Source organism: Corvus hawaiiensis, chromosome 3 (assembly GCF_020740725.1).
Source record: "Corvus hawaiiensis isolate bCorHaw1 chromosome 3, bCorHaw1.pri.cur, whole genome shotgun sequence".
Taxonomy (NCBI): Eukaryota; Metazoa; Chordata; class Aves; order Passeriformes; family Corvidae; genus Corvus; species Corvus hawaiiensis.
In genome coordinates this window covers 21,275,154-21,301,893 of record NC_063215.1, presented here as the reverse complement: position 1 = coordinate 21,301,893, position 26,740 = coordinate 21,275,154, and the positions used below count along the sequence as shown (strand labels likewise).

The window sequence follows — 26,740 nt, the reverse complement described above, 5'->3', positions numbered from 1 at the left end:
TGGCACTCATTGGACTCCAGCTGGATGCACCAGGCATTTCCACTTGGGCTGCAGGGCTCCGCGGGTCAAGGGGAGCAGGCCCGTGGTCCGGGCTGGGAGGCTGGCTCTGCAGCCTGCCCATCCTCAGAGGCACCCCCGGTGACCCGCGGGGGTACACGGGTGGCTCCATGGGTGGGTAAAGCAGCAGGTACACTGGCAGGCACACGGGCAGGGTACACGGGTGGGTGCGCCAGGACCATTTGCACAGTCGTCGGGCCATCTATGGCGCTCTGCGGGTGCCGCTACTCCCAGCACCCAGACAGGTCCAGCTTCACCTCAGAGTGCCCCGCGTCACCCTCACAGACATCCTGCTGCCACCGCTGGCCGGGCAGCGCCATCCGCACCCTCCACAGCATCGGCGCTCGGCGGGTCCTTATCCCGGGCACCCCCTCCCGTGCCTGCGGGAAGCTGCGGAGCGAGGCAGGGGTGCTGCCGGCGGGCCCGGCGCTGTTGCCGCGGTGATGACGGGCAGCCCCCCCTGCCCGTGCTCCCGCCCCGCAAACATGGCAGCAGCGCGGCGGCCGCGGGCGGCGACGGCTCCGGCGGGGAGCGGCGGCAGGTGAGGAGTGGCGGGGGGCGGCGGCTCCCGGCCCGGCCCGGCCCTGCCCTGCCCACCCCGCCGCCGCGGACCGACCGTCCGCACCCCCGGCTCCATCCGCAGGCCGGTGGGCGAGGCGGTGGCGGGGGGCGGGCTCCTGGCGCCGCCAGGCAGCTCCTCCCTCCCTCCCTCCCTGCCGGCCGGGAGCCCCCGGCGGGGTGACAGCCCTGCCGAGCGCAGCCGCTCCTGCCGGGGCTGCGGAGCAGCGCCCGGTCCCGCCGCGGCCCGCTCGCTGCCGGGACGCAGCGGGGCCGCCCCCGCGCCCGCCATGTGGAAGCTCAACAAGAGCAGCAAAGTTCTGCTGGACGACTCGCCCGAGGAGGAGGAGACGCGTCCTCGCGGGCCGCCGCCCGCCGCCGCCTTCGCGGCCCCCCAGGTAGGAGCGCGGAGCCCGGCTCGGAGGGGTCGTGAGCTCGGCCCCGCTCCCGCTGCCCTCCTCTCCGGCGGCATGAGTAATCACTTTTCCCACCCTGATGTGCCGGCAGGCTGGCCCTGGTCGGAGCTGCGAGTGTTTGAGCTGATCGTGCGACTGTCGCCCGGTTTTTTTGGGGTGCTGACTGGCCTATCCACCCCTGGTTCCTCCCAGCAGCCGGCCTCCGGCGTTGCTGGGACTTGCTGTCCTTCATTCCAGTGGCTTCATACCGCAGGGTACTTTCTCTTCCAATCCTAGGCAGAGGCACTGCAACCCATCTGTTAAGCACAATACGTTAAACAAGGGTGTTTTAGAACGTAACTTTATTTGCGCGTTTGTGTAGAGCACTAATGTTTTGGCAGGATTGCTTTTTCTATGGTTTCGTTAATGGTAGTTCACTATCTTTAAATAGCTGCAATCTTGTTTGAAAGCTTTTGTTGTTAAGTGATAAGTTGAATACCAGCAGTGACCTTCTCAACAAATATAACCTGAAAGGAAGGGTATCAGTTGAGTATCAGGGAAAACAACTAAAAAAGATGTTTGACTTGCTTTCAAAAACTTGGTAGCAATTAGGCATCCATCCAGCTCAGGAGCTTGTTACACTACCCAGTACAGCTTCGTTGCTGATCTTCTGTTGCCACAGTGTTACTTTAGATACTGAATGAGAGGTTCTGAAGTAAGCAGTTGCCCTGGGTTGCAAAACAGTGAGGTTTCTTTTCAAAAGAAGGTAATAAAGCCTACCCAACTTTCTACCCCATGTTTGTCTCACCTATCTTGCTGAGAGAGCTGGAGTGTGTCTGGATAAACTATCCTCAGCTTGAGTTTCTGGTTGACAAGTGCTGTGGGTTATCAACACATGTGGCAACTGCTGAAGAGCAGCCTCTCCCAGTCACAGCAGTTATTCTCTCCATCTTCCAGTAGCCAAAATCACCAGTTTAGCCCTGCCTTCCCCTTGCTCCTGCACAGCTAAACAGTAGAGCCATAGCCCTTGCTACTTCTTTGACAGCAGCTGTGGAGAGTCATATGGATGAATAGGATCTCCTCTTGTAGAAGAAGAATGGACACTTACTTTGGAGACCCCCTTCAGAGGAGGAAGGGGGATTGTGGGGTTTGAGGTGACCTGAAGTATCTCCCCCAACCTCTAACGCAACATCTAACCTCTGCCTCCTACAGTTCCTATCCTCAGGTGCTTGCTGTAACCTTCCACTGTTTTCACTGAGCTGTTGGCTTGTACTATCATAGCCCTCACAGACTTGGTCACCTCTTGAAACCCTCCTTGAACACCAAAGGTCACCAAAAGCTTCTGGTAAATCCCACTGTCTCTTCACTGCTTGTCTTCTCTACCACTAATGGTCCAAGCCCCCTTTGAGGCTCCTGACTGTAGCCTCCCAGTCAGGAGAGGATTCTTCAGACTTCTGTCCGGACAATTCTCCCAGCTCTCTACTGTAGCAACAGAGGCTGAAGTTTGTTTATTTTATTTTGTCCAGTCCAATTGTCTTTTACTGTCCTGGGCCTCTGTTCCATAAGTTGTAATCTCAAGTTATAGTGGTGATGACAATAATTGGTTTGCATTTTCATGAATTTTAAGAAAATTCCTTTTCAACTCCAAGTGGAACTGGGATGCTGATTTTCATGTTGGGGGTGACAGGAGAAAAATAAATTATTCTAAGTCACTAAAAGAAATACTCTTGAAGATAAAGGATTCAGTAAGGTTAGCACAACTGTAGCGTAGCTTGGCACAGAGGCTGGAGTGAAGATCATAAGCTATTAGTTATTTTGCCTGTTAAAATCAAATTATTTTGAAAGAAATGCAATACCCTGCCCAAAATATGTAGCGGTAGATACTTTAGAGTTTGTGTACGCTTTAAGGAAGAATGGACTATACAGAAAGCTCTGACCACTTGATTGACATTGTAATTCTCAGGGCATCTTTTAGGTCATCCATAGGTACAGTGTATCTAAAACATGGCTTGGACAGGTGTCAAGGGAAAAGCATGAGGTAACCAATGCACTTGTTCAGCTTCTTGTAGCTGATCTAGTTCGTGTTCCTTGCTTTTAGCGTTTGAATTTTTTGATGTTTCATCAGATCATGTTTTTTTTCTCCCAATAATATGATTGTAAGGGAGGGAAATCCAGTAATGTGCAGAGGGATTCAGTGATGATCTGCGCTCTCTGCTGCTGCATCCTGACCACCATGAGAGCTTGGAGGAGTTATGGGGGCAGTTCTTGTGGTGCCTTAGCTGTGCATGAGTTTGGCTGAGGAAGACCTTCAGTCTGTGTGTAAGTTGTTACAGTACAGCCTGCTGTGAATGAAGGGTTACCTCATCAAGAAGAGGAGAATCCAGGACTTCCCTAATTTTTTATCATTAGAGCCAAAATCCAGATAATTAGTTTGAGTGCTTTTTAGTAAATTAAGAAACCCAGCTTTAGATCTCAACAGAAGTTGACTGTTAGATTTCATTTCCTTTTCTGATACATCATTTGGTAAAAAAGAAGATGAACCAGAGTCATCGTGTTTTGACTTTGGTTTATGATACGTTGTTTTCCCAACAACCATCTTTTGTCCTTATTTTCATTTTTAATAAGCAAGTGGGAAGAAAATCCTTAAGCTTCTTATATTCATGCTATAAATAAGGCTGAAACTTTTTACTTCAAAAGAAAGAAATTGGTAGTCACATCTATGTCATTAAAGCAAACCACATTGAAAGTATTCCAGTATAATGAAATGTTGGTGCTGTATATTGTTTTTTCAAAGCTGAGAAAGAGTGAAGGAGTTCTCACTGTGCAACCTAATAATTAGAACATCGCAATAGCAGACAGCAACAAAGAATTAGTCTACTATAAGTTAAAAAAAAAAAAAAAAAAGCCCAACACAAAAAACCCCTTTGTTGCTCTAGAGCAATTTTAATCATCCTGTTTAGATATGGAAGCCTGATCTGGGCTGAAGCAGACATTTGAATTTGTAGAAGTTCATAGTTCTTAAATAGAAAAGCTTAGTTTGATCTAAAAAGAGAGGTTTTGATGGTTCTGGTTTTGTGTTATACAGAATGGTTTGATTTTGTTCCAGGGGAGAACAAAAACAAATTTTAGAACATGAAAATTGCAAGGGAGGGAACTGTCAGGCTCTGACCACTTTTTAGCAAAAGTTTCTGCATACATTCAAGTACTTTGAATTGTTAACACTTATTTAAAATAGTAAGGTGTTTCCTGAGATAAGAAAGACAAGTAAATTTTGAAGCAGTACTTGTGTAAATAAATGTGTGGATTATTGTGAGGTTTTTTTTAGACCAGACAGTTTTAGACTGTATCTTAGAAGTAAATTTTAATTTATGCTTTGAAGCATAAGTATTTTTAATTTATGCAATGAAGGTACTTTATTCACTTAAGTTATAATTAATGCATGAAGGTAACTTGACATGCATAAATAGTACACATGTATAAGATGAAATTAATGTGCTTCTTGTGTGTGTCTCTGAAAATATGCTAGAAATGTACAGTGGTGCATGCCAAACCTGTGTTCAGTTTGGAATATAGTCATTATGTTTCAAACTGTAGTTGTATTTTTGGAAAGGGAAAGCTGCTGGGTTTTGATTTCTGGAAGGCATTGTTTTGGCAGTTGTGCTATGTTCTCCTTGCAATCCTACCATCTAATCAGTTCTCAGAGATGTCAATGCTGTGTCAATATCATGTGTAACTGTGATGTAAAATGGCACTCCACATTAAAATACATCTATATATTAGGGGAGGGGATGGGTGTTAGGCTGACCTATATTATCTAATGAAACTCTATCTTTCATGTAAAAATATTTCAGAACCCTAGCCTTGATCTGTTCTCCCCAGTTGTATTTTTTGTTATGTTCAAAGAGAATATGTGCAAAAACATGTTTCATGCTGAATTTTGTTTAGACTTGCTCAAGATGTTTGAAGGTTGGCTATACAGAATTTTAGTTATCTCTTTTAATGAAGATGTTTAAGTGTCTGGTACGATTTTAATACTGGCTTTCATCTTGGAACGAGTTGAACTCAGACAAGCCCTGCAGAAATGGGTGGGAGTTGAGCAGCATTTCTTATGTTTTACTAATGGGTTGAATAAGGGTATTTTTTAATTAAAAAAAATTAAGTAGTCAATGTTAGTCCAGCTAATGCCTTTCCTTCACTTTCTAGCCATTTCTGTGTTTCTCAGGCTTTGCCTGCAGTACTCCAATAATCCCATCATACCTTCAGGCTACCTCTGTTAGCCTGATTTTTTCCTCTTCATTGGAGTTGTTCTTGTGACATTTCAGTGGCATTTTCCTGGCTAAAATCCATCACCTGTATTCTGTCATCATTCTTGAACATTAGATTGTGGTACTGTCAATGAAGACTTTCCTGAGCCTTCCTTGGCCTGCCTTTCTTGCTTTTCCTCCTTCTTGTCACATACAATCTTTCAGCAGCTTCTTGAGTGGCTCCTGTTTCTTTCTCACAGTCTGTCTGGAACTCTACAGAGCTGACAGAGTCTTTTGGGACTTTTTCTAAGTTTTAAATTCTTTTCATTTTTGAGGTGCTTCACTTTTTAATTTATACTGTCATTTTTTACACAGTTGACTGGGATCATATCTGTTTCTCACCTCTCATCCCCTCTCTGTCGGCTTATTCTGACTCTTAAAAGTCCACAAAGCACATATTGTCTGATTAGTCTCCTACTACAGACACCATCAGTATATATTTTTTTCTTTCAGTCAAGCCTGTAACCTGCAGGTTGTTGGTGGTTTTTATCTATTGTGCGAAAGAGAATTTGTGTCCTAGACTTTACTGTTGCTTCCTCTATGAATTCCAGGGCAAGCCTGCTTTTTTTAATATTATTTTTATTTTTATTGCTGTCTAGACAGCTGAAATTCTTGTGCAGACCCTCACTTCCCATACTGATGGTGATTACTTCCTCTGCTGCTTCTAATACCTATGCTGTGGTTTCCCATCCCCTAGTTCCTGCAAATTCCATTGCTGATATTAATGTTGTTGCTTATGGCATGAAATTTAAGTCCTCCTCATCCTTCAGATTCCATTTCTTCAGCTGGCCTCACTTTGTTTCAGGAAATTTGCATTTAAATCTCTGTCCTTGCTTTCAAGGTTTTTATTAGTACGTCCCTTTCCTCTCCCCCATTTGTCATTTTTATCACTTGTATCTTTCCTCGAGCCAATTCTGCTTTACTGGCTCTGATTGCCTGGGTTTGCCATCAGCAGCTGAGTCTGCCCTCCTCCCCTCCAGCCTAACACAGAATTATCCACTCCCCCTGATCCACGAAGCCAGCATCATCTTCTCCTCTACAGCACTGCTTGAGATCTGCTTTCCCTAAATCATTTGTTGCATCTTCTTGGGGTTTGGGGAGGTTTCTGGAGCCATACTCTCTACCACTGCTGGACTTCCTACCATCAATACACAAACTAAAATATAATGAGTTTTGAGAAAGAATGAATAATTTTAATTCTTTACTGTTAAAGTAGGCTTATAATGTTTTCCTTGCTGTTATAAAAGCTATTTGCCAAGATTGTGTGAGGACATCCATAACATGAGTAGAGTTACTAGAAGTTGCTGAACACTTTCCTAGGTAGGCTCTCTTTCAGCTCTGTCATCATCAAAGGCACATTTCCAACAAGTTTTGCTGCTGGTTCTCTGTGAGGAGCTCTGGGAAAATGTCTGTGTGATCACTGCCTGTGTGATAAAAGCCACATATCAAAAGGAAGCCGTATGTGTGCTGCTGAACACTGTAACAAAAAATGATGCATTCAGCCTGTTTTGCAGAAACTATACTAGGAAAATATGGCCATTACTCATCCAAGACCTTTATCGGAGACATGTAGTTTAATGGCAAACTCCATGACTGAGTAAGAACTGTGTGTCAGCTACTGTCTTTTGAATTAGCATCTATTGGTTTGTTTTCTGGATAAGGAAACACCAAATATGAACCTCTACTATGGCTAAGTTGTTAAAAATAATTGACAGATTTTCAGTTGGAAATTTCATCAAAATTGAACACTGGAATAGTTGAATTGTAACAGAAATTGAATTAAAATTCATTATCTGACCTTCTTTGTTTCAGCTTTGACAGTTGATGGTTTTTTGATCTTAATACAGCTGTTTCCATTTCATGAAGCATATTTGAAATATTATAAATTAGGTAAAACTAAATTCTTAATGACATATGAGCTTTTTTAATATTTTAAGGTGATTAATATTCTTCCAAAAATATTTCAGAGAAGCAAAGTCTGAGTAAGATGTATTATAACCTCTTACTACAGAGATGCACAGAGTAATGTTGTGTATTGATATAAAAACAGAGAGCATAGGAATCTGGTGTTCCAGTGTTTCTCTTTGTAATGACGATAAAATGCAGAACTACAGAAGTATTCTTGTGTAAATACTTACATTCTGAAATTAATCTTCTCTGGTACACTTGGCCATTTATATCAATTGACAGTAAAAATATGGAAATAATTTAGATATTCTGTTTTAAAATATAATGGAATGTGAAACAATAACTGAAGTGGTTGAATGAAACAGAGTTTGAAAATGCTAAGCAAGTTCTTAACAGCCATGGATACTGAAGAAAAGAGCACCATCATTATTATTAATATTATGAATATATTAGAAGTATTTGAAAGATGAAAAGCAGTTTTCCTATGTTTTCACCTCTCAGTTGGGCTGGTGAATAGTAGGCAGTTATGAGAGACTGGAGCCTAGAAATGGAAGCATTTTTAAATATGTTGAATGGGTTGTCCTCTGTATCTGAAATATCCACCCAGACTTTTTAAAGTTAGTGGAGTGAAATAAGTTCTTTTAGAAATGACCTGATGAATTATATTTTAAAAGCAAGTTTCCAAATTAGGGTTGTCTGTGAAATATATGCCAAAATTAAAGTATAATTCTTCAACACACTTAGATTTTACATTTTCCTTTTCTTTATCAACAAAAGTATTTTCAGTTTTGCTGAAGACTGGCAGAGGAAACTTGCAGGATAGGACTCACTGTCACTATTTAGTTAGTTTATTGTCATAATAAAGATGTTTTTCTAAGTGTAGTGAGCAATCTGGAGTGGAAAAGTATTATTTATAGAAGAGAAAAATGAATTTAAAATACCAAATTACTCTTAAGCAAGACTTTAGAAATGCCTAGGTTAATACTTTTCATTGGTGACATTAACAGGAAATTTTCAATTTACACCACCTGCCCAGATGGCTGGTTTGATTCACTCATTGCTTTAGGGACATACAAATGGAGGTTTGAGATCTAGGAGTAGATGAAATCTGGGCGAGGCTGATCACATTATCTTGATCTCAGTCTAGGCTATCTCTGCCAGAAATGAGCAGAGGCGATTCACAGTTCAGGACTGGAGTTTTTCTGCTGAACATATAGCCTCATGTCCAAGAAGAAAGCGATGTATGACTGAGTAATGCAGCCTTTATTTGTTAAAATTGAAAGCCTTGTTTTTTCTTAAAGGCATGTTCAGTTTTGTGTGGGTGTTCAGGTACAGTTCAGCTTTGTTTTTCAGCTGTGTTGAAGGAATATGCTGAAAGTAGTAGAGTTGTTTCAGTGCCCATTTACATTTGATCACTGTTGCATCAATATCCTGACTCAGAAAGCGTATATCCATGCATTGAATTTTTCCAGGTGTATATTACAGGTACAGCAAAAAAAATTAGGCCAAATGCCACTGATCTTCTACTGATAACTTTCTTCTTACTCATGCTTGAGTGTATTTTGCTTTGTTTTGGATTCGGTTCTAAACTTAGATAAGCAGAGTGACTTTTGCATTAATAATCAGCTTTAGTCTTGTTTATTTCATTTTACATTATATTAAGATCCTCCTCAAACCCAAGGAAATATTTTCTTTTGTTAGCTGTATTTTAAGATGGTGATCTGGCAGTGTGATCTCCTCTTCCCAATCTGTGTTGTTTCTGGTCAGGCTGTGTATATATAGTTGTTCTGCTGTTTGGTTTGTAATCAGTGTTTCGGGAATCTTTCCAGCTTCAGAGGTTGACTTTCAGGTTTGTGATTTCCTGAGTGATTTTTTTTCTTTTTTTTTTTCTAACCTTCCCTTCTCCTATCACTAAATTATTTAGTAAGGTTTGAGGTGTACTGGAAATTATTTTAAATTCTTCCCTGGAGTGTATCTCTTCAGGTGCTGTTTGTTTTGGGATTATTTTCCCACTTAAATGATACGTTTGTGGTACATAATCTAATTCGCACTTACAGGCATGACAACCTAGACTTTATATTACACTCAGTCCTTGATGAGATGTGATGATAGGTGGTGGGGATGCAATAAGTCAGTAGACGGGTGAAAATTTGCTCCAAAAGGACCTACTCTTTTAACAATAGCTTGTTTACTCTTGTTTGCACAGCTAATGTGTGTGTGTATGATAGGAAGCTCCCACAATTGGGTAGAGAAAATCGATAATATACCATTTTACTTACTAGAGCACAAGAAGGGCATGCAGGACAAAATGATGCTGTTATTTGCCTTAACTCTTTGATGTTCAACATTCTTCATCTTGGCCTGAATTATGAAAGTGAATGATCTAAAGACACTAATTAATTACTTTACCACAAAGGAAGCTGAGGGAAGTAGATTACAATTTTGATCTCTATACAAAAAGGTTTGTGTGCTAGTTGAATTAGTCCCTTGAGTACCTTATGGTTTGCAGTATGTCCAACAAAAGGGCACTTGTTTCCTTATGAAAACACGCTGTGCATACCAACCTTCCCCTGCCAGAACTGGAGGGCTATTCAAGCTGCTGATCAGCATTTCCCACTAGCATTAGCATTTAGCCACCTAGAAGTATCTACTGTAACGTAGTCCATGTTTTTCTTTTAAATTGAAGTAAAACAGTGAATTGTCATAACTGTAAACCAACCAGACTAAAACATACTGAAACGATTTGTAAGTGTTCAGCATCACTATGTGTTATGCAGCATGATAAAGAGTGAAGATGAGCTTTTTTTACACGTAGCTGCACATTAGATTGTCCTCTAAAGAAAATTGATAAACCAAATCAGAGGCTCCCTTACCTCAAAATGGTAACAAAAGTAGAGAATATGTATCAAGAGAAGGGTGTACTAATGTGTATCACTTAAAAATACAAATTATTCTGTGGGTAACAAGGGAAGATAGGTTGTATGTGATCTCTAATCTTTTCTCCTGGATTCTTCTCAGTGGTGGGACACTTCCTCTCCCTCCCTCTGCTCTTTCCCTCTGTATTTTTTTTTTAATACACAACCCATCTCTCCTGCAGGGTGCACAGGTCCCTCCCTGCCATGTGGGCCATGGCTGGCTCTGAACCCCTATACCTGCTCCTCTCACACTCTTGTTCTTGCTGTGTGGCATTAGTCTGCTTCTCTCTGCTTTTTTTAAGGATGGATTTTCCACAAAACATTTTCAAATCTAGTCTGTTGGAGACAGCTGAATTCAAACCTACAGGCTGTTTTCAAACTGTATAGGGGATGTAGGGATGGACATCACAAGCACTCTGCCATTGTCCAAGTCTCCTTTTTCTTCAGTAGTGTATTTAAAAGGACAGTATGAATACTTGATATGTCTTCTACCCCAAAAAAATGTATTTTAGGGATTGGATCCTCACCAGTTTCTTTCTTGAGGGTTTAATGCATTTCAGTCTTTGTATTTCATCTCTTTAAACTATGTGTTGTCCACTGACCATCAGCCTGGGTTGCATGAGTATAGTTGCTGCAAACTTGTGTCTCACTCCTTAGGAGGTACCACTTTGTATAACCATGAGTAGTAGCACTCTATTAATACAGCAACACTGTCTTAGTTGTCTCTTTTTTAAAGATGCAAGTAAATACCCTTTTTTGTCTACTACTTATTGTTAATTCCATCTTTTGTTGGCAGTGGTATTCACATTTTATTATCCTGACTCCCTAGCCCTATAAAGTGCTCGTTGCATCTTGTGGTTTTCCCCTAAAAACTTTCACTGTGAAAATGCTTTGCACTCTCGCTTCCTTGTGCTCAGTCTTGCTAGAGGCTGTATGGCTTCACACTCCATCTTTTCTCCTCTCTCTACTAGAACATGATGCCTCTATGCACTTTTGCATTTTTATTTTCCTTCCTAAGATACTTGGAGAGCTGGAAGAATGAAAATGAGAGGTGTTATTCCTTTGGAAGGTACTAACAGTGTCTTGTTTGTTCTGGAGACAGTATGGTTGGTTGCTGAAACTGATAGTTCTGCAGGCTCTGGATGTCTGAGAATTTCTTCTCTTACCGTATTTCCCCTTGGAGCTTTCCTAGTTCTTGTTGATTTTTTTGTTGTTGTTGTTGGGAAAAGTTTGGTTAAATCAGCTGAAGTATTCTCTAGCTTGTACCCTGTGTCCTAGCAGAGACTCCATCATGTTAAGTTTAGAACTTTGCAACCTCATCCAAAAGTTTGAGAGCTGAGAGTGTTGAGGGGAAACAGGGAGACTTCTGAATAGTATGTGTGAGCTGTTTCCATTTAAAACATTGCCAGTGTTTCTCTTAAAAATAGAGAAATGAAAAAACCAAAAGGGGTGGAAGAAGTTGAATTTAATTTGAGAGAATACACAAATTTTAATGTTTTCATTTTTGGTACCCCATCTACAATAATATCCTCCTATTTTAACAGCTAACTGAATTCGGAAGTTAAATATCTTGTTGCAATCCGCAGGAAGTAATAGTCTCATTTTGGATGAAAATACAAGTTCCTGACTTTGTGTTCTACCCCAGCAAGTAAATCTGGCTATCTACAACTCGCTCTATTCCAACATACAAATACTATTGAACTATAGAGCAATGGTCTTCATACTCTATTCTAGAAATGTTCTATCCGTGTCCCTTGTATAATATAAAGTATTGACTGTAAAGTAAGAGGAGATATTAGTATGTAAATATATATAAGGAAATATAAATAAGTAAATAAAGTTTTAAAAAAGCATGGTATTTGAAGCTGGTCTCTCAAAATGAAGCTGATGCATCTGGGTCCCCACATGACTAGAAACATACATAACACTCTTGTGCTGGCTTTCTCACCTCTTTCTGATGCTGTTAGAAAAGTGAAGGAGGCCTTTGGCAATGCGTAGGAGCCAGGATAATGAGTGTTTTAGGTGTCTTGGGATATGTGCATGTGGAATGCATATCAACTCCTTAGCACTTACTTTAGTTGAAAAGGAAGAAGTTGATAAATTTGATTTTTGAAACAGTAAGTGGCTGATGTAATCAAAATATGGACCAGAGGGAGTATTGGAGATTTTGTGAAACAGCTGCTTCAAAGACACTTTCCACTTTTCTGTTCTAATTCTGTTTTTTCCTGAAACTGGGGCTAAATATTTTCGGTCATATGTGGCTGTTCTGGTTTTGTACTTGGAACTGTTTGTATTTGGAGTCATATGTAAAGAAAAAAAAGGTAACATTTCTCTCATTAAAACACAGAGTGAAGAAATTGAAAATTGCATATTTCCTTAATTCTGTGTCCCACTTCCTTTATCTTTGGTCTCTGGAGTACTCCCAACAATTGCCTTGTCTTGTCTTGAAGAGAGCATTGATAGTATCAGGATGGCCTGACAATACTGACATAGCAGTTTAATTCGGAGATGGGCAGAAATGGTTCTCTGCTGAATAACCTTCACAGGCGTCTTTAGCACTCTAGTTTTCTTCTGAAATCTACAGTTTTGAATGGAGGGGAAAGGAATGTGGATGAAAGTCTATCTTTGAGTTAAGGAAATGTAGAGCTTCTTAATGTGAAGGAGGAAAGAATCTTGGGACATTCCTCTCCCCTCAGCCCACAGACAAAGCATAAACCATAATTTAGTACAGTATTCAGAAACTCAGTGCAGATCCAAAAAATTAAGACACTATCATTAAGATAAAACCAAACTAATTGTACTAAACTTTTTATGATGCAGGGGTGTTTCTCCCTTTGTGGTATGGGGTTTTTGGTTCTGTAAGGGTTTGATTTTGGGTTTTACATCTGGTACAATATTTTTCATCATTCTAAGTGTAGATTTGTATTTTAATAGTGGTGTTCACTTAGTTTTGTGTTGTAATCATGTTTTGTCAATTTTCTTTTTTGATGTGCTGAATGGAATAAAAGCATTTGTGAATAGTCTAAAATGTGTCAGTGCAAATTGTCAAACCAAAACTGACTGTGGGCCTTTTTTATCTTTATCCTTTTTTTGAGAATAAAGACCAGTTTCTTCATGATGAAGTTTCATCTTCAGTGTCACATCTTGCAACAAAGGTAAATACCTGTTCTTTGAAAATGTAACGTTTAATAGCATATATGTATTTCAGTCCATGTATGTTAATAAGTTGCCAGTTTTTCATGGATAGCTGATTAGGAATATGTATAGTTCATTGATGATTTTATAATTATGTATGATCCTTGGTCATGGGGTCCTCACTGAAGTAATATTAGTACTGCAGGATTAGTTGGAAAGCTCCCTTATTTCCTTTCATTAATGGGGATGGGAAGGTACCCTGATTTTTTTTCTTTTTCCTCCCAATAATGGCTATTAAAACACAAGATGAAAATAAGAAGCCACAGGAATAACTGAAGGCTAAACAACCACTAAATCCTAAAAGCAACTGGCAATAAAAACATGAAAAGTAGAAGAGTTTGGGGTTGTTTATTCCATAACGTGTAGCTCCACTGGCTCTCTGACCACAAGAGGTTAAGGATTTTATTTCATATCTCTTTCAGAAAAGAGAAGTAGGAATGCAAGTTAAATTTTTTTACCTTGATATGTGTCCAAGAATCTTCTTTTATGTTCTTAAAATACATTAGTAGAAGATGAAAGAATTGGAAGTTATTATGATAAGCTAGAGCTTGTTTTGAAATTCCATAGGTATAAAGAAAAGTATTTTAAAATAGGTTCATTAGTGTAATAGGATACTTTGCATTAATATGTATAAACTGAACATCTGTCTCTTACTTCTTTTTGTTGTACTTCAGATGCAGCATGATTTTCTTTGAAAATAGAAGTCACATTGTACTATACGTTTTTCTACCCTTTTGAAGAAATATGTTCTTTTTTATGAAAACATACATTACCATATATTTTATACCAGATGATAAATGTTTAGGGAGAGAATCTTCAAATGTATCTATTCTATATTGAAACTTTTTTTGCCCCTTTCTTAGCCATTCAGGAAGGCTTGCTAAGTGTGTGTTCTGGCTTACAAAACCAGAAATGTCACTAGGTAAACCACTGAGCTGCAGTATTTTCGTGTTTTAAAGTAAAACCGTCTTGTCTTAAAAATGTGTTCTCAAGAAAGCACCTTATCCTTCTCATCTTCTCCTTCTAAAAGCAATTCGGTATTTTATTTGGTTGTTCTGTGGTCTTAGAAGCTGTCAGTACAGTGATATTCCAGAAGTTTTAAAATCTTTAATATGCTTATAAAAGGCTGATGACTTGCATGTGTGGCCTTTCCAGAACGCACATGTCATGAATAAAATAGTCTTCATTTTGAAACAGTATGGTGAAGAGCAACAAAGTTCTTGAAGAAGAAGGTGTTGGATGAATAATGTGTGTGCTCTTTAGGGAGACAGCCTTCCCTGTCTCTTAAAACCTGGGTTTTAAGGCAGTGCCGATGCCCATTTGCAGAGGAAAGCCTTTGACCTAGGTTTGGAGGTCTAAAAATGGGAGCTAGTCCTAAAGGCTGGAGGTGGAGGTTGGAAAGTGGTCTTAGATCCTGCTCTTGCAGTCAGCTGCCCACTGAGCACTGAGGACAGGCTAATTGCAGTGCTGAGGTTTTCTAGTTCTCTCATCATATCTCTCTTGAAAGGCAGGTATGGGTGGTTAAAAAGCCTCGTGACATCTCAAAGTGAGGAACTGTCAATGCTCCAGTGGTGCTCTGCAAAATGCAGATATGTTCACACTCTGCCTGGATGTATGAATTAGAGATTAAGTCCTAGAGGAGTGACTGACTGAGCTGAGGGTGTTTAGCTTGGAGAAAAGGAGGCTCAGGGGAGACCTTTACAACTGCTTGAACACAGGTCGTAGCCAGGTGGTGGTCGGCCTCTTCTCCCAATTAAGCAGCAACAGAACAAGAGGAAATGGCCTCAAGCTGCATCAGGGGAGGTTCGGGTTGGACATCAAGAGGAATTTATTCGCTGAATGCATGGTTAAGCATTTAAACGGGCTGCCCAGAGAGGTTGTGGAGTTACCATCCCTGGAGGTGTTCAAGGAATGACTGAATGTGGCACTCAGTGCCATGGTCTGGTTAACCACCTGGTATTCGGTCACAGGTTGGACTCGATGATCTCAGAGGTCTTTTCCAACGTAAATGATTCTATGATTCTCTGCAAAAATAATCTTTGTGGGTCTCACTGCCATGCTCAGCTTCTGAATTAAAAGTGCAGTAGAAACTTCTTCTGCAGTTGGTTTTAGGCCAGATTTTGAAAAGAAACAAAGTTTTGAGAAACACAATAGATCAAGAACCTTAATGCGTGCAAATCCATGGAAACTGATGAGATATGTTTGTGGGTCCTGAGGGAGCTGGTGGAGGAAGTGGCTAAGCCACTATCCAGCATACTTGAGAAGTTATGGCAGTCTGGTGAAGTTCCCACTGACTGGAAAATGGAGACCATAACCCCCATTTTTAATGAAAGAAATAAAGAAGACCAGGGAACTGCAGGCTGGTCAGTCTCATCTCTGTGCCAGGCAGGGTCATGAAGCCAATCCTCTTGGAAACTATACTGAGGCTAATGTAAAATAAGGGGGGAATTGGTGACAGCCAGCATGGCTTCACTAAGGGCAAATCATGCCTGACAAATCTGATGACCTTCTATGACAGTGTTACAGCATTGGTGAATGAGGGAAGAGCGACTGATGCCATCTATGTGGACTTGCCCAAAGCATGTGCATGATATCCATGTCTTTCTACTGGAGAGACATGGATTTGACAGATGGATCACTCAGTAGATAAGAAATTGTCTGTATGGTCACACGCAACAAATTATGGTCAGTGGATTGATGTCCAAGTGGAGGCCAGTGACGAGTGACGTTTCTGAGGGGTCAGGTTTGGGACCGGGCCTGTTTGCCATTATTGCTGGGACATGGACAGTGGGATTGAGTGCACCCTCTGCAGGTTTGTGGATGGCACTAAACTGTGTGGTGCTGTCAGCAAGCTGGAGGGAAGGGATGTCATCCAGAGGGACCTTGACCAGACAGAGGTGGGCCCATGTGAACCTCATGAAGTTCAATGAGACCAAGTGCAAGGTCCTGCACCTGGGTCGTGGCAGTCCCAATCGCAGGTACAGGATGGGTGGAGAATGGATTGAGAACACCCCCACTGAGAAGGATTCGATGGTGTTGGTACACAACAAGAGCCCTTGGTCTGCACACCAGAGGCTGGCTGACTTGAGAAAATCCCATCCACCACCAATGCTTTAATATCTGTAAGACAAATTTGGAGGGGAGTTGGTTTTTAAATTTCTGTTATCTGTGTTCTTGCATGTTATGAAGAGGCTTCCTATAATTTGGGGAGAATGCTTCTTAATAATTAAGGCTGATTGGTGTTTTTTTTAACTGTTAAACACTTAGTTGTAACTTTATTGAACTGTAAGGTAAGTATATGGAAAATTCTATTTCTAGCTTTTTATTTTAGCTTCACTTTTTTTAGGGGAGGAGTAAGTGAATCTGTGGAACAAACAATTGTTTCTTCTCAGTCAAGGTCAAGAGGAAAATGCGTTCTTTTTGTTTATATTTATAAAAAATTTCTGCAAGTGTTTTGTGGAGTGCCTCTACTTATCTGGAGAATTTTGATTCACCAGTTGTCAATCCCCTGTGAAAATACTTGTGAAGGTCTGCTAAAACATGGCCCAAATATAAATTTCTGGAAATCTCATTTCTTACATGCTGAGCAGTGACTTTTTAGGGATTATCTACATAACTACACAATGGTATTGAACGTGCTGGTTCTCAGTGGAGGTGTACAGCAAAAATCCCCTGTAATTGCTCATTTCGCTTGCTAAGACTCTGGGCTTGTTCTAGCCCGCAGAGAGTAATTTCTGTGCTCCAGAGCCCTGCTGGCCTGGCAGTTGGGAAGTAGAAGAGTCTAACAGGAATATACTGGAAGTACTGATACCCACACCTAATGCAGTCAGAGTAAACTTCAGACATATTTGAATCTCTTGCTTTGTAAACTGTTTGTCTTGTACCTCTGACTCCATGTCCCAGATCTTCTTATTATTCTTTGACTTGATTGAATTCTGTGCTTTTTTATCTTTCCCATTATAAGGTGTTAATCTGTATTAACCACATCCATCTGATGCAGAAGTTTACCTGTTTTCAATTAAATTTACATTATCTTCTTCTTTAGTATATATTCATCTGTGTCTGCATACTTTTTTTGGGTGCAATATACTTTTAAAATTTGCTTTTAGAACTGAACTACTTCTTTAGTTTATACTCAGCTGTTAGTATTCCTGGTTTGTTGCCTTTTACCCTAATTTTTCATGAATCTTCTTGCCCTCTAGCAGAGCTCTAATTATCAACTGTTTACCTTTGACAGTAAAATTAACTGAAAAGTCTTCATAGTGATGCTTTACTGTTTCTCAGTAGACTCTTTGATTGTTCATTTATTAGTCTTTGCCTGTTTACCTATTACGGGAAAATGGGAGTCTTGTAAACATCAGTGTTTGTCGATGTGAAGAAAAATGGTGTAATTAAAGTAATTTTTGGTTATAATACCTATCAGTTTTGTAGGAGACTTCCAACTTAAGAGGTCCTGACCCATTCTGGGGCATTTTATTAAGTTACCTATCAGTAGACATGTGTTCCCTGTTTTATCTAAAGAAAGAAAAATTGCAGTCAACATACACAATTTATATACAGTTGACTCACTTGAATCAATACAGGTAACACAACTGAAGTCTTACTGTGGAGGTTGAGATTAGAGTGAAGTTTAGGGGTTTTTGGGGAGCCATACTGTATGTGCAAAGCTCTGATTATGGAAGAAAGTTGATAGATGACAGAGGGTGCTTCAGCTGTTATAACAGTTGCTGCTACAAAAAAGGTGCTGTTGCCCCTAAATTCCACATGCTTTATCTTTAATGAATTGATTCTAAGAACTAGCCTAAAAGAATGCAAAAAATGAGGGAGTTAGATTTCTGCTGGCATAAGTAGTTGAAACAGTTTTCCACAGCATCACACAGGTACAAAACCATCGCCTAAGGAAGGCAGTATCAGTGAGCAGGCAGTGGACTGGGTTGACCCTTTTCAGAAGCAGTATCTGATAACCATATCTGCCACCTTATGAGACTTCTCTCTGGGGATCTGTGTGACAGATGGGCACCAATACTGAAGCGTTGGCAAAGCAGAGAGGAGAGAAGTGAGCAGAAGGAACAGTAGACAGTGTGAGCAGGGATACAGACCACATCCTTTGCATGATGTTCTAGGAGGGACTGCTTGTACTCCCAGTTTCAGAAGATACACTAATTAAATGGCAGCTTTCTCATGGTGGGAAAAAAGTATTTATAAGCTAGGAGGAGCTAAAGGAAAAGAATCTGTGCTCTGGGCTTGAGCTCTTAAGATAGCAGTTGGAACAGAGCATGAGGGCTTCTCAATAGTTTGCCAGTTGATGGATTAATATGTATGTTTAATGTCACTTTTTACTGGTTCTTTGAGGTGATTGCACAGTGCATTGCTGCACAGGTTTTCACAACCTAAAGTGGAAGATACAGGAGAAAATTTATTAATTGCTGTTCAAAATTTAATAATGTGCTGTCATAGTCAAACTACTATGAGACCAGTCTGTATTCTACTTCAGAGAATACTGAAATGGCATCTTGAGAAGTTTCTGCTTTGTTTCTCATTGACATTTTTGAAAAATAGTAGACTGCAGCATCCAGCCTGGTCCTCTAACATCTGATGTTACAGTTGTAGTCAGTAATAGTGCTTTCTTCCTTAATAGTGGTCTCCTTTTTTTTTTTTTTTTAGCTGTCCCATGGCATTTCACTGAAATTTTTTTTTAACCTGGTTTTGAGTGTACAGCTGGTTCTGTCAGTCAACTTTGATTTTCAAAGATCACCTACTCCAAGCTCAAGCCCAACCCATCAGGCACAGAAAGAAGCAAAGGTGACAGGAGGCATGAACGTGATGTTCCTGAAAAACCTCAAGCATTAAAGGGAGGCCTACTAGAGGTAGAAGCAGGGTCGAGTGACCTGAGGGGAGTATAGATACACTCTTTGAGCATGCAGGGATGAGGTTAGGAAGGATTAAACCCACCTAGAGCGAAATGTGGTGAGCAACAAGAAAGGTTTCTGCATGTACACCAGCAGCAGAGAGATTGTGAAGAAGATGGAGCCTGACTCTTCTCAGGGTACTCAGTGAATGGGCAAGAGGCAATGGGCACAAATTGAAATAGAAGAAATATAATTTAAAAATAAGAACAAATGTTTTCACCATGAGGACAGTCAAGCCCTGGAACAGGTTTTCCAGATAGGTTGTGGATTCTCCCAGCTGTGGAGATACTCAAAACTTGGCTGTCCATGGTCCTTGGCAATCTGCTGAGGGTGACCCTACTTTGAGCAGTAGGGTTGGACTAGATGGTCTCCAGAGGTCCTTTCCAGCTGTAAAGGCTGTGTAATTCTGTGAATTCTGGATGTTGAATTATTTCTTTTTCCAATGACACAGGGAAAAGTAGTTTAAAGTTTTGAGAATATAATCAGGTCAGTTATATTTATAAACCCTCTAGGAAATTTTAGGACTAAATAATACTTTTGTGTAGAGAGTTACATCATAAAAATGAAATACAGAGCTTCTGCCAGTGGATTGATGTTTTAAGACCATATCAGTACTGTGTTTTCATACTTTGCATAACTTCAATAGTTTTACATAAAATGAGTCTCCAGTGTGGTGAGGAGTCAGCTTACTGAAGTGTCATCTTTACTTACTGACCTTCCTTTGACATCCATTGCAAGGAAGCTAATTGTGCTGGGATATGGGTCTTGGTGCTCTGTAATTTGTAAGTGATTCCCAGCTGATTCAGAGACTGGCCCATGTATTCTGGCAATCTGTGAGTGTGGCAACAGGAGATGGTGTTCAGGGAGAGCATAACATAGCTGGTGTCTAGGGCCTCTTCCCCTAACATCAAGAATCATTGTTTTGAGGTATTAGAGAGTATACCCCTTTAAATAGGGGGTATTCATTTATGGATCTCCTGTCTGAATTTGTCTAATTCTTCTTGTGATGGTTCTCAGCATTTTTTGGCTGTACGGCTGCTGCATGTCAAACTTATGGTTCCAGGGAATGGTGACTTCAAGATCTCCTTCCTGAGCTGTACCTACCAGCTGATACAGTTGTAACTGTTCCAGCTGCACTTGCCAGTCAGTTAAAAGTGTTCCAAGAACTCTGAAAAGAAGCATGGAAATGCAGCAGGCTGTTCTGAGGAATTTCTTTATTATGCATCAGCTATATGACAGCAGTAGTCAAAAACCAAGATTGTTGTCTTAAAAACAGTTCAGTAGTTACAAAAAAGCTTCTGGAACTGTGAAATATGTATTTGACCTCCTCGTTCGCTAAGACTTAAATTCTGGAGTATGCTACCACTGAGAAGACAATCAAGAGTGAGCTGTTTACTCCTGGTTGGTGGAGTGAAAAGATGTTTCAGGAGATCGGTGCTGGCACGGGCAGGTACAGGAGAGGAGGCTTAGGCATGGTAGGCAGTGGTTCTGGTTTTACTCTTGCACTTCTGTGGTTTCTCTCAGCCTAGTCTGTTTAATGTGTAGTAGGCTTTGTGCAATGAGTTGTATCACCTATTGGCAAAATATGGTTTACTTGGACACTGGTGTTCTTCTGCAGATATCCTGACAGTGTTTCCTTTGGAAACCCCAAATAAGTAAATGGTGGAAATGTATCTTAAATGTTTAATGTGCATTTCTCCTAAGGACTAGTTGAGAGAAGAATAAATCAGTTACCATCTGGTTGTTAGCCTTATATATACCTACCAAATGCCATGGATATGAAAATATGGAAGGAATGGTACAATGTGTACATAGATAGTGATTTACATACAGGTAGAAAGAATGCAGAGCTTGTAAAGTTTTATCTGAAGATCTGCACATGCCATTTTTCTTGACAATGAAATTTTCTCATAATTGTTCTTAAAGGTATCTGTGAATCAGAATTGGACTAATGAAATTAAATTATAAAAAATCTAAAGTTAAAAAGTATGGAAAACTTCTGGCTAGATATAGGTGCTTTTCTTTTTCTTTTTGGTTGGAGGATTGCTTGGGTATCCAAACAGTGCAGCAAAGGTTGGGATTGCATCGGCGAAGTATGTATGATGCCCTAGATTAAAGAAGGTGTATGTATAGGTATATCCTTTTTGTTACATTGAATGTGTGGGTATAAATGCTTCTCTCCAAGCAGTCTTTCATCAATGTTGTTCTTTAAAGGCACATATAATTTTAATTAAGCCTGTTCTATGTCTTAAATTGCTATCTCAAAACTAATAACAAGATGGTTCTATTTTTTTGTAATCAGCAAATTTATTAGGTGGAAATGACTTGATGAAACGTCATTATTGAAAGAAGACAGCCCAAAATAATAGAATTTTAGTAAGATAACAGATGATAGAGTCATGGAATGGTTTGGGTTGGGCGAGACCTTAAAAATCATCTAGTTCCAACCCTCTTGCCATGGGCAGGGACACCTTCCACTAGATCTGGTTGCTCAAAGCCCCATCCAACCTAGCCTTGAACACTTCCAGGGATGTGGCATTCACAATTTCTCTGGGCAACCTGTTCCAGTGCCTCACCACCCTCACAGTAAAGAATTTCTTCCTAATGTTTAATCTAAACTAACCCTCCTTAAGCTGAAGGCCATTCCTCCTTGTCTATTACTACGTGCCCTTGCCAAAAGCTCCTGCTTGTCTTGACAGCTGTGGTTTTGTTTTGATTATTACACTTCATGATGTATCGTATTTTTTTAATATAGTCAAGTAACACTGACAGACTATGCCTGCCATTCTTACTGGATCCTGTGAAGAAGAGCAGCAACTTTCACATTCTGTGCTTGACACACACGTGTATGTTTTTGTAAGCATGCTATCAAAGTAAAAATAACCTATACCTAGTTATTTTGCCTTGAGGGAGGGAGAATCAAACCTTTAATAATTTTAAAAAGTAATTTATGCTACATGCTTAATGTTCAGAGTAAATTTAGAGTACACACTGTAGTGCACCAGTGCCACATCTTCCATTTCACTGGTGCGCCAGTGCTCTTACCCTTCTTGCTTGCAGGGCCGGAAGTTGTAGTTTTAGGGTTACGAAGAGGGACAATATGTATAAAGCAGGTTGAATCTAAAGAGTTTCATAATGCACGTGGCTGTCCTGTCTGTTGTGACTCTTTCTAGAAATGACAGTTTGTTTCATTTCTTGTCTACTGAAGCCCTTTAGACTGTCTTTAAAGCTGCCTGGATTCCCTTCTTACTGTGATACATTAAAACGGAGCCCGGCCGTATTCAGTGACATCATAAAACCACCAAGGATTTGTATTGTTTGCTCAGCAAGGAAGAGCTCTACTGCAGAAACCGGACTGGCTCTTTTCCCAAGCATGGCCATCCTCTGTAGCTGTATGGATTTGCCTAATTGCCAGTGGCACTGCACGCAGGAGATGCAGCAATTGCTGCCCGTCAGCCCCAGCGTTGGCAGTGGCAGTCCCACTCTGTGCCTGTAAGTCTGTCACTCCTACTGATGAGGATTTACTTCTCTGTGTAGGTTCAAGGTGCAAGTTTCCGGGGTTGGAAGGAAGTGACGTCTATGTTCAATAAAGATGATGAACAGCAGTTGCTAGCAGGATGCAAATCTCCAAAATCCAAAGGGTGAGTAAAACCATTTGGTCTATCTGGTATTAAAATACACTCACTGGAACAGAAAATTGCTGTGCAAAGTAATGGAGCTGGACACTGAGAAACAATAGTGTTCAACTGCTGGAAGTCAAATCAACAGAGAAGGGTTTATGGGCAAAGCTATGTATACATTAAGCTTACAGTGAATGAGGCATGCTGTATTAGGAAAGGACAGAAAATATTGTAAACATCTTTAGGTTTGTCAGGTAGTAAAGGCTTGTAAGTAAAAGGGTCATTCTCACACTCTCCCTTTCCTCTTAGGGATTAATTATGGTTGAGTTTACAAATTCCCTTTTTTACATGCCTTACTCTCTCTTTTGAAGTCTTACTACACCTAGAAAGGTTAAGTGGAGTAGCTATACTAGGATCTGTTGGTGCTGGGGTGGATTTTTGGCACAGTTGTGCTGCCGATGTGGTGAGAGCAGTTCCCTGGACAGAACTTCGCTCTTCCAGGACTGACTATCATTCTGTTACGTGTAGGCTTTACTTCCATGTGCTACCTCACTGCCTTGGTTACAAACTAAATATGCCACACATCAGTAGATCGGTTCCTACCAGATACTAGCTTTGATAAGACTTGCTCTAGCAGGCTTTGTCTCCAGTTTACTTTGAAATTAATGTGTTTCAGAATGCAAGCGTATATATATGCATGTTAGGGGGTGTATGTATATAAATAAACAATTTAGAATATAAATCCATGTATTTTATTTCCACTTGAGCCTGTTCCATAAAACTTACCAAAAGTTCCCAGCTACTATCCCTGTGCAATTTTATGGGTGTTATTAAGATGCTAGGCTCCTGTAATAATGCTTTGCAATTGATGCTGAATATAAGAATCAAGAAGAAGAGTGAAGAGAGCAGAAGTATGGTAAGAAGAGTTACACCAATGTAGAAACTATTTTGGTATTACTATGAGAACTGCCTGGTTTTTAAGTTACAGATATTTTTCTTTAATTATATGTCATGATTTTTACTTTACTTTTAAAGACAAGTGCAACTTTTATGTGTGCTGTTCACAAAATACAAGAAAAGTGTATGGAATCTATGGCTGGTTTTAGCAAGATGAAAATTCTGATGAATCATAAATGCAAAATTCAGTAAAGGAGAAGGGATTTTTAAAGGTATTGGTTGAGTTGCTTCTGTTTAAATATGATAGAGCTAAGCTTTCATTAATGGAACAAAGCTCTTTTAATGGAAATATTTGAAAAAGATTCAGTGGTGGGTTTAGTTGTGGCTAAGGAATTTATATGCTACTACAGATAATGTTTTCAATTTGCTTTTTAGCTCATTGAACCCTGAAGGCTGTGTGTTTCACCCCTGGTGTTCAACCTTTCCTTGTGGCCCATTATTTGACTATATATGTAATACTGCATATAAAGTTATGCATAAACTTCTGACATTCTTTAATTTAAATATTTCACACTGCAAAATTATTCAGGTTGAAGATTCTTAATGGGATAAGAAAAGTAATAATATGAGTAGCCTTTCAAATGTCTGAGAGAGAAGTTACAGTTATTTTTTGGGTTTGGGAGGGGGATTTCAAGAGTTCTTACCAGAAATACAAAACAGCTGTTTTCACAATATTGTATGGATCTTTATGAAAATATTAATAAAAAGCCTGGTGTCTTTAAAGTCCTAATACTGTGTACATCAACTACTTTAGGGTATAAGGTTTTACTGGCGAGGTGGTAACATGTATATGAAACTGAGTAACATAGTGAATGTTAAAGCTGGTGTTAGAATATTTTCATATTCCTTTTACTATCATACTCCTGGCGTTTTTTTAAATTTGTTTTTGGTTGGTTGGTTGGTTTGGTTAAAGTCCTAAATTTTTCTAATACATCCTAAAATACTTTGTACATTTCGGAAGGCAGCTCTGTGGAATTCACCCCACAGGAACAGGGTGGGAGATAGTGTTATGTGAATTCTTTTGTAATAGAAAATGACCATACTCAGTCCTCTTCTGATTTATCACTGAAAGATTCTGCTGTGTTTAGGTTTATGTGTATGTGAGGGTGTTTTTCCTGAAGCTGACAGTAATGGATATGCTGCCTCAGGCTTTCCTTAGTGTAAAACATAATTTAATTGGATGTTTATTAATAACTACTACATACATTGTTAAATCGAGAAAATAATCACCACATCATTGTTATTTTCTAGAACAAACCTAAAATTAAAGGAAGAGATGAAGTCTGAAAAGAAGCCAGGTTTTTGGGACAGTTTGGTGATAAAGCAGAATGTTCCATCTAGGAAACCAGACGAGATTGAGGGATGGGAACCACCACAGATTACCACTGCTGACTCTGCCAGTGATGCAGCAACTCCTTTAAGTGACTATACACCCTGGTCAGGCTGGGAAGATGAAACCAAAGGCTCCACAAAATACACAAACCTGGCCAGCTCAGGAAACAGTTCCAGGTGGAGTATCAAATCAGCTGGAAAGCTGGTTAGTATTAGACGTCAAAGCAAAGGTAACCTTACTGACAACTGGGAAGAACTAGAATGATACTGGTAATGTGAAATACTTAATAGGTAAGAAGAGAAAGGTTCCATGATTTACTCATATGTTTAAACCAAAATCAAATCTGCTCAATATTGCACCTTTATACAGTGTTTTGTTTTATTCAGATTGTTACAAATTTTTGCTCACCAGATAGTAAATTTTCTTATTACATTGTTAATAGCTATTTTTTCCACACTGAAAAAAAAGTAGAGAATCTATTTTGTGCCTATATTTCACATTCAGACTCTGCGGTATGTCAGATTGTTGATTTTACCAAAAAAACCCAAGTAATTCCTTAGTGAATGTATATGCTGGTTGTAAATTTGACTGCCTTATGTAGGAGCTTCCACTAACTTGAGGTCCTGTTTCTTTTCTGTTATTTGAGGGCCATTCAAAATTTTAGTTTTGATGCTGTCCCTTTTTAACTATACTAATCTGTTGCTTGCAGGGAGAATGCTTGTACTTAGTACTGTTTTCCAAATCTTCAGCCTCAGCATTTGCTTCAGCTTGTGCATACAAGATGCTTACTGTCACATTGTGCTGTACTGTGTGTGACATGGGAAAATACTATTCTAATGTAATTCCTTCCATTACAGGATTGTCACCAACAGTTGGGTCAAATGGGTCTTCCAGAGTTGGAAGTTTTTGCGTTTTGGGGTTTTTTTTTTTTCCCTGTTTGTTTGGGGGGTTTTGTGTTTTGTTTTGTTGGGTTTTTTTCCTGTGATTTTTTTGGTTGTTGTTTTTTGTTTTATTTTGGTTTTGTTGTTGTTGGTTTTTTTTTTAATATTGAACTTTTTTTGACAAAGCTAAGTTTCTCAGTTTTTAAGACGCATGCTATGCCAAAAAATAGAAATTATTGAAAATTTGGAAAACAGCACTGAGTAAAGTGTAAGATGATCTTGGTATTCTGGGGGGATATTGAATCTGGATATAGGAATAAGCTGCTTCTTATGGAAGGGCACGTGTTTTCATTTTTTTATAATAGCTGATCCTTGTTCTACAAACTACTTTTTTGGTTCTGAGTGTGTTTTTCCTTTCTTCCCACTGCATAAGCAATGACTGAATTATACTCTGGCATTTTCAGGGTAGCTGAGTAACTGAGCCATTGCAAGTATGTGCATGCACACAACTTCTGAAGCATTTTTGCTGAAAAGTTCCGTCTTATTAGCTACTGATACTCTGATTTTTTGGTAAAAGGAGAAATGTTAGATTTGAGATTTGAAATGTATATATGACTAATAAAAGTGCCTCTTTTTAGCATATTGTCTCTCACTAGCGGTGCAGCTGATGTCACATCCAAAGTTAGTTTCCGTTTTGTTTCTATGACC

At 39.8% G+C, this 26,740-nt stretch overlaps 1 protein-coding gene across 1 annotated transcript; it reads left to right on the top strand.

Moving 5' to 3' along the window:
* Nucleotides 1-669: 669 nt before the first annotated feature.
* Nucleotides 670-26,130, top strand: LOC125323587 (testis development related protein). Its single transcript, XM_048298708.1, has 4 exons — nt 670-1,013; nt 13,233-13,292; nt 22,779-22,882; nt 25,070-26,130. Exons 1-4 carry the CDS (start codon nt 906-908, stop codon nt 25,413-25,415), a joined length of 618 nt encoding a protein of 205 aa, XP_048154665.1. The 5' UTR covers nt 670-905; the 3' UTR covers nt 25,416-26,130.
* The last annotated feature ends 610 nt before the right edge of the window (nt 26,131-26,740 follow it).

Bases quoted from the DNA above. Each gene is read 5' to 3' on its own strand.
- LOC125323587 (XM_048298708.1), top strand. From the start codon at position 906: ATGTGGAAGCTCAACAAGAGCAGCAAAGTTCTGCTGGACGACTCGCCC. The intron at 1,014-13,232 runs GTAGGAGCGCGG...CCTTTTTTTGAG, and splicing joins CCGCCTTCGCGGCCCCCCAG to AATAAAGACCAGTTTCTTCA. The intron at 13,293-22,778 runs GTAAATACCTGT...TTCTCTGTGTAG, and splicing joins TGTCACATCTTGCAACAAAG to GTTCAAGGTGCAAGTTTCCG.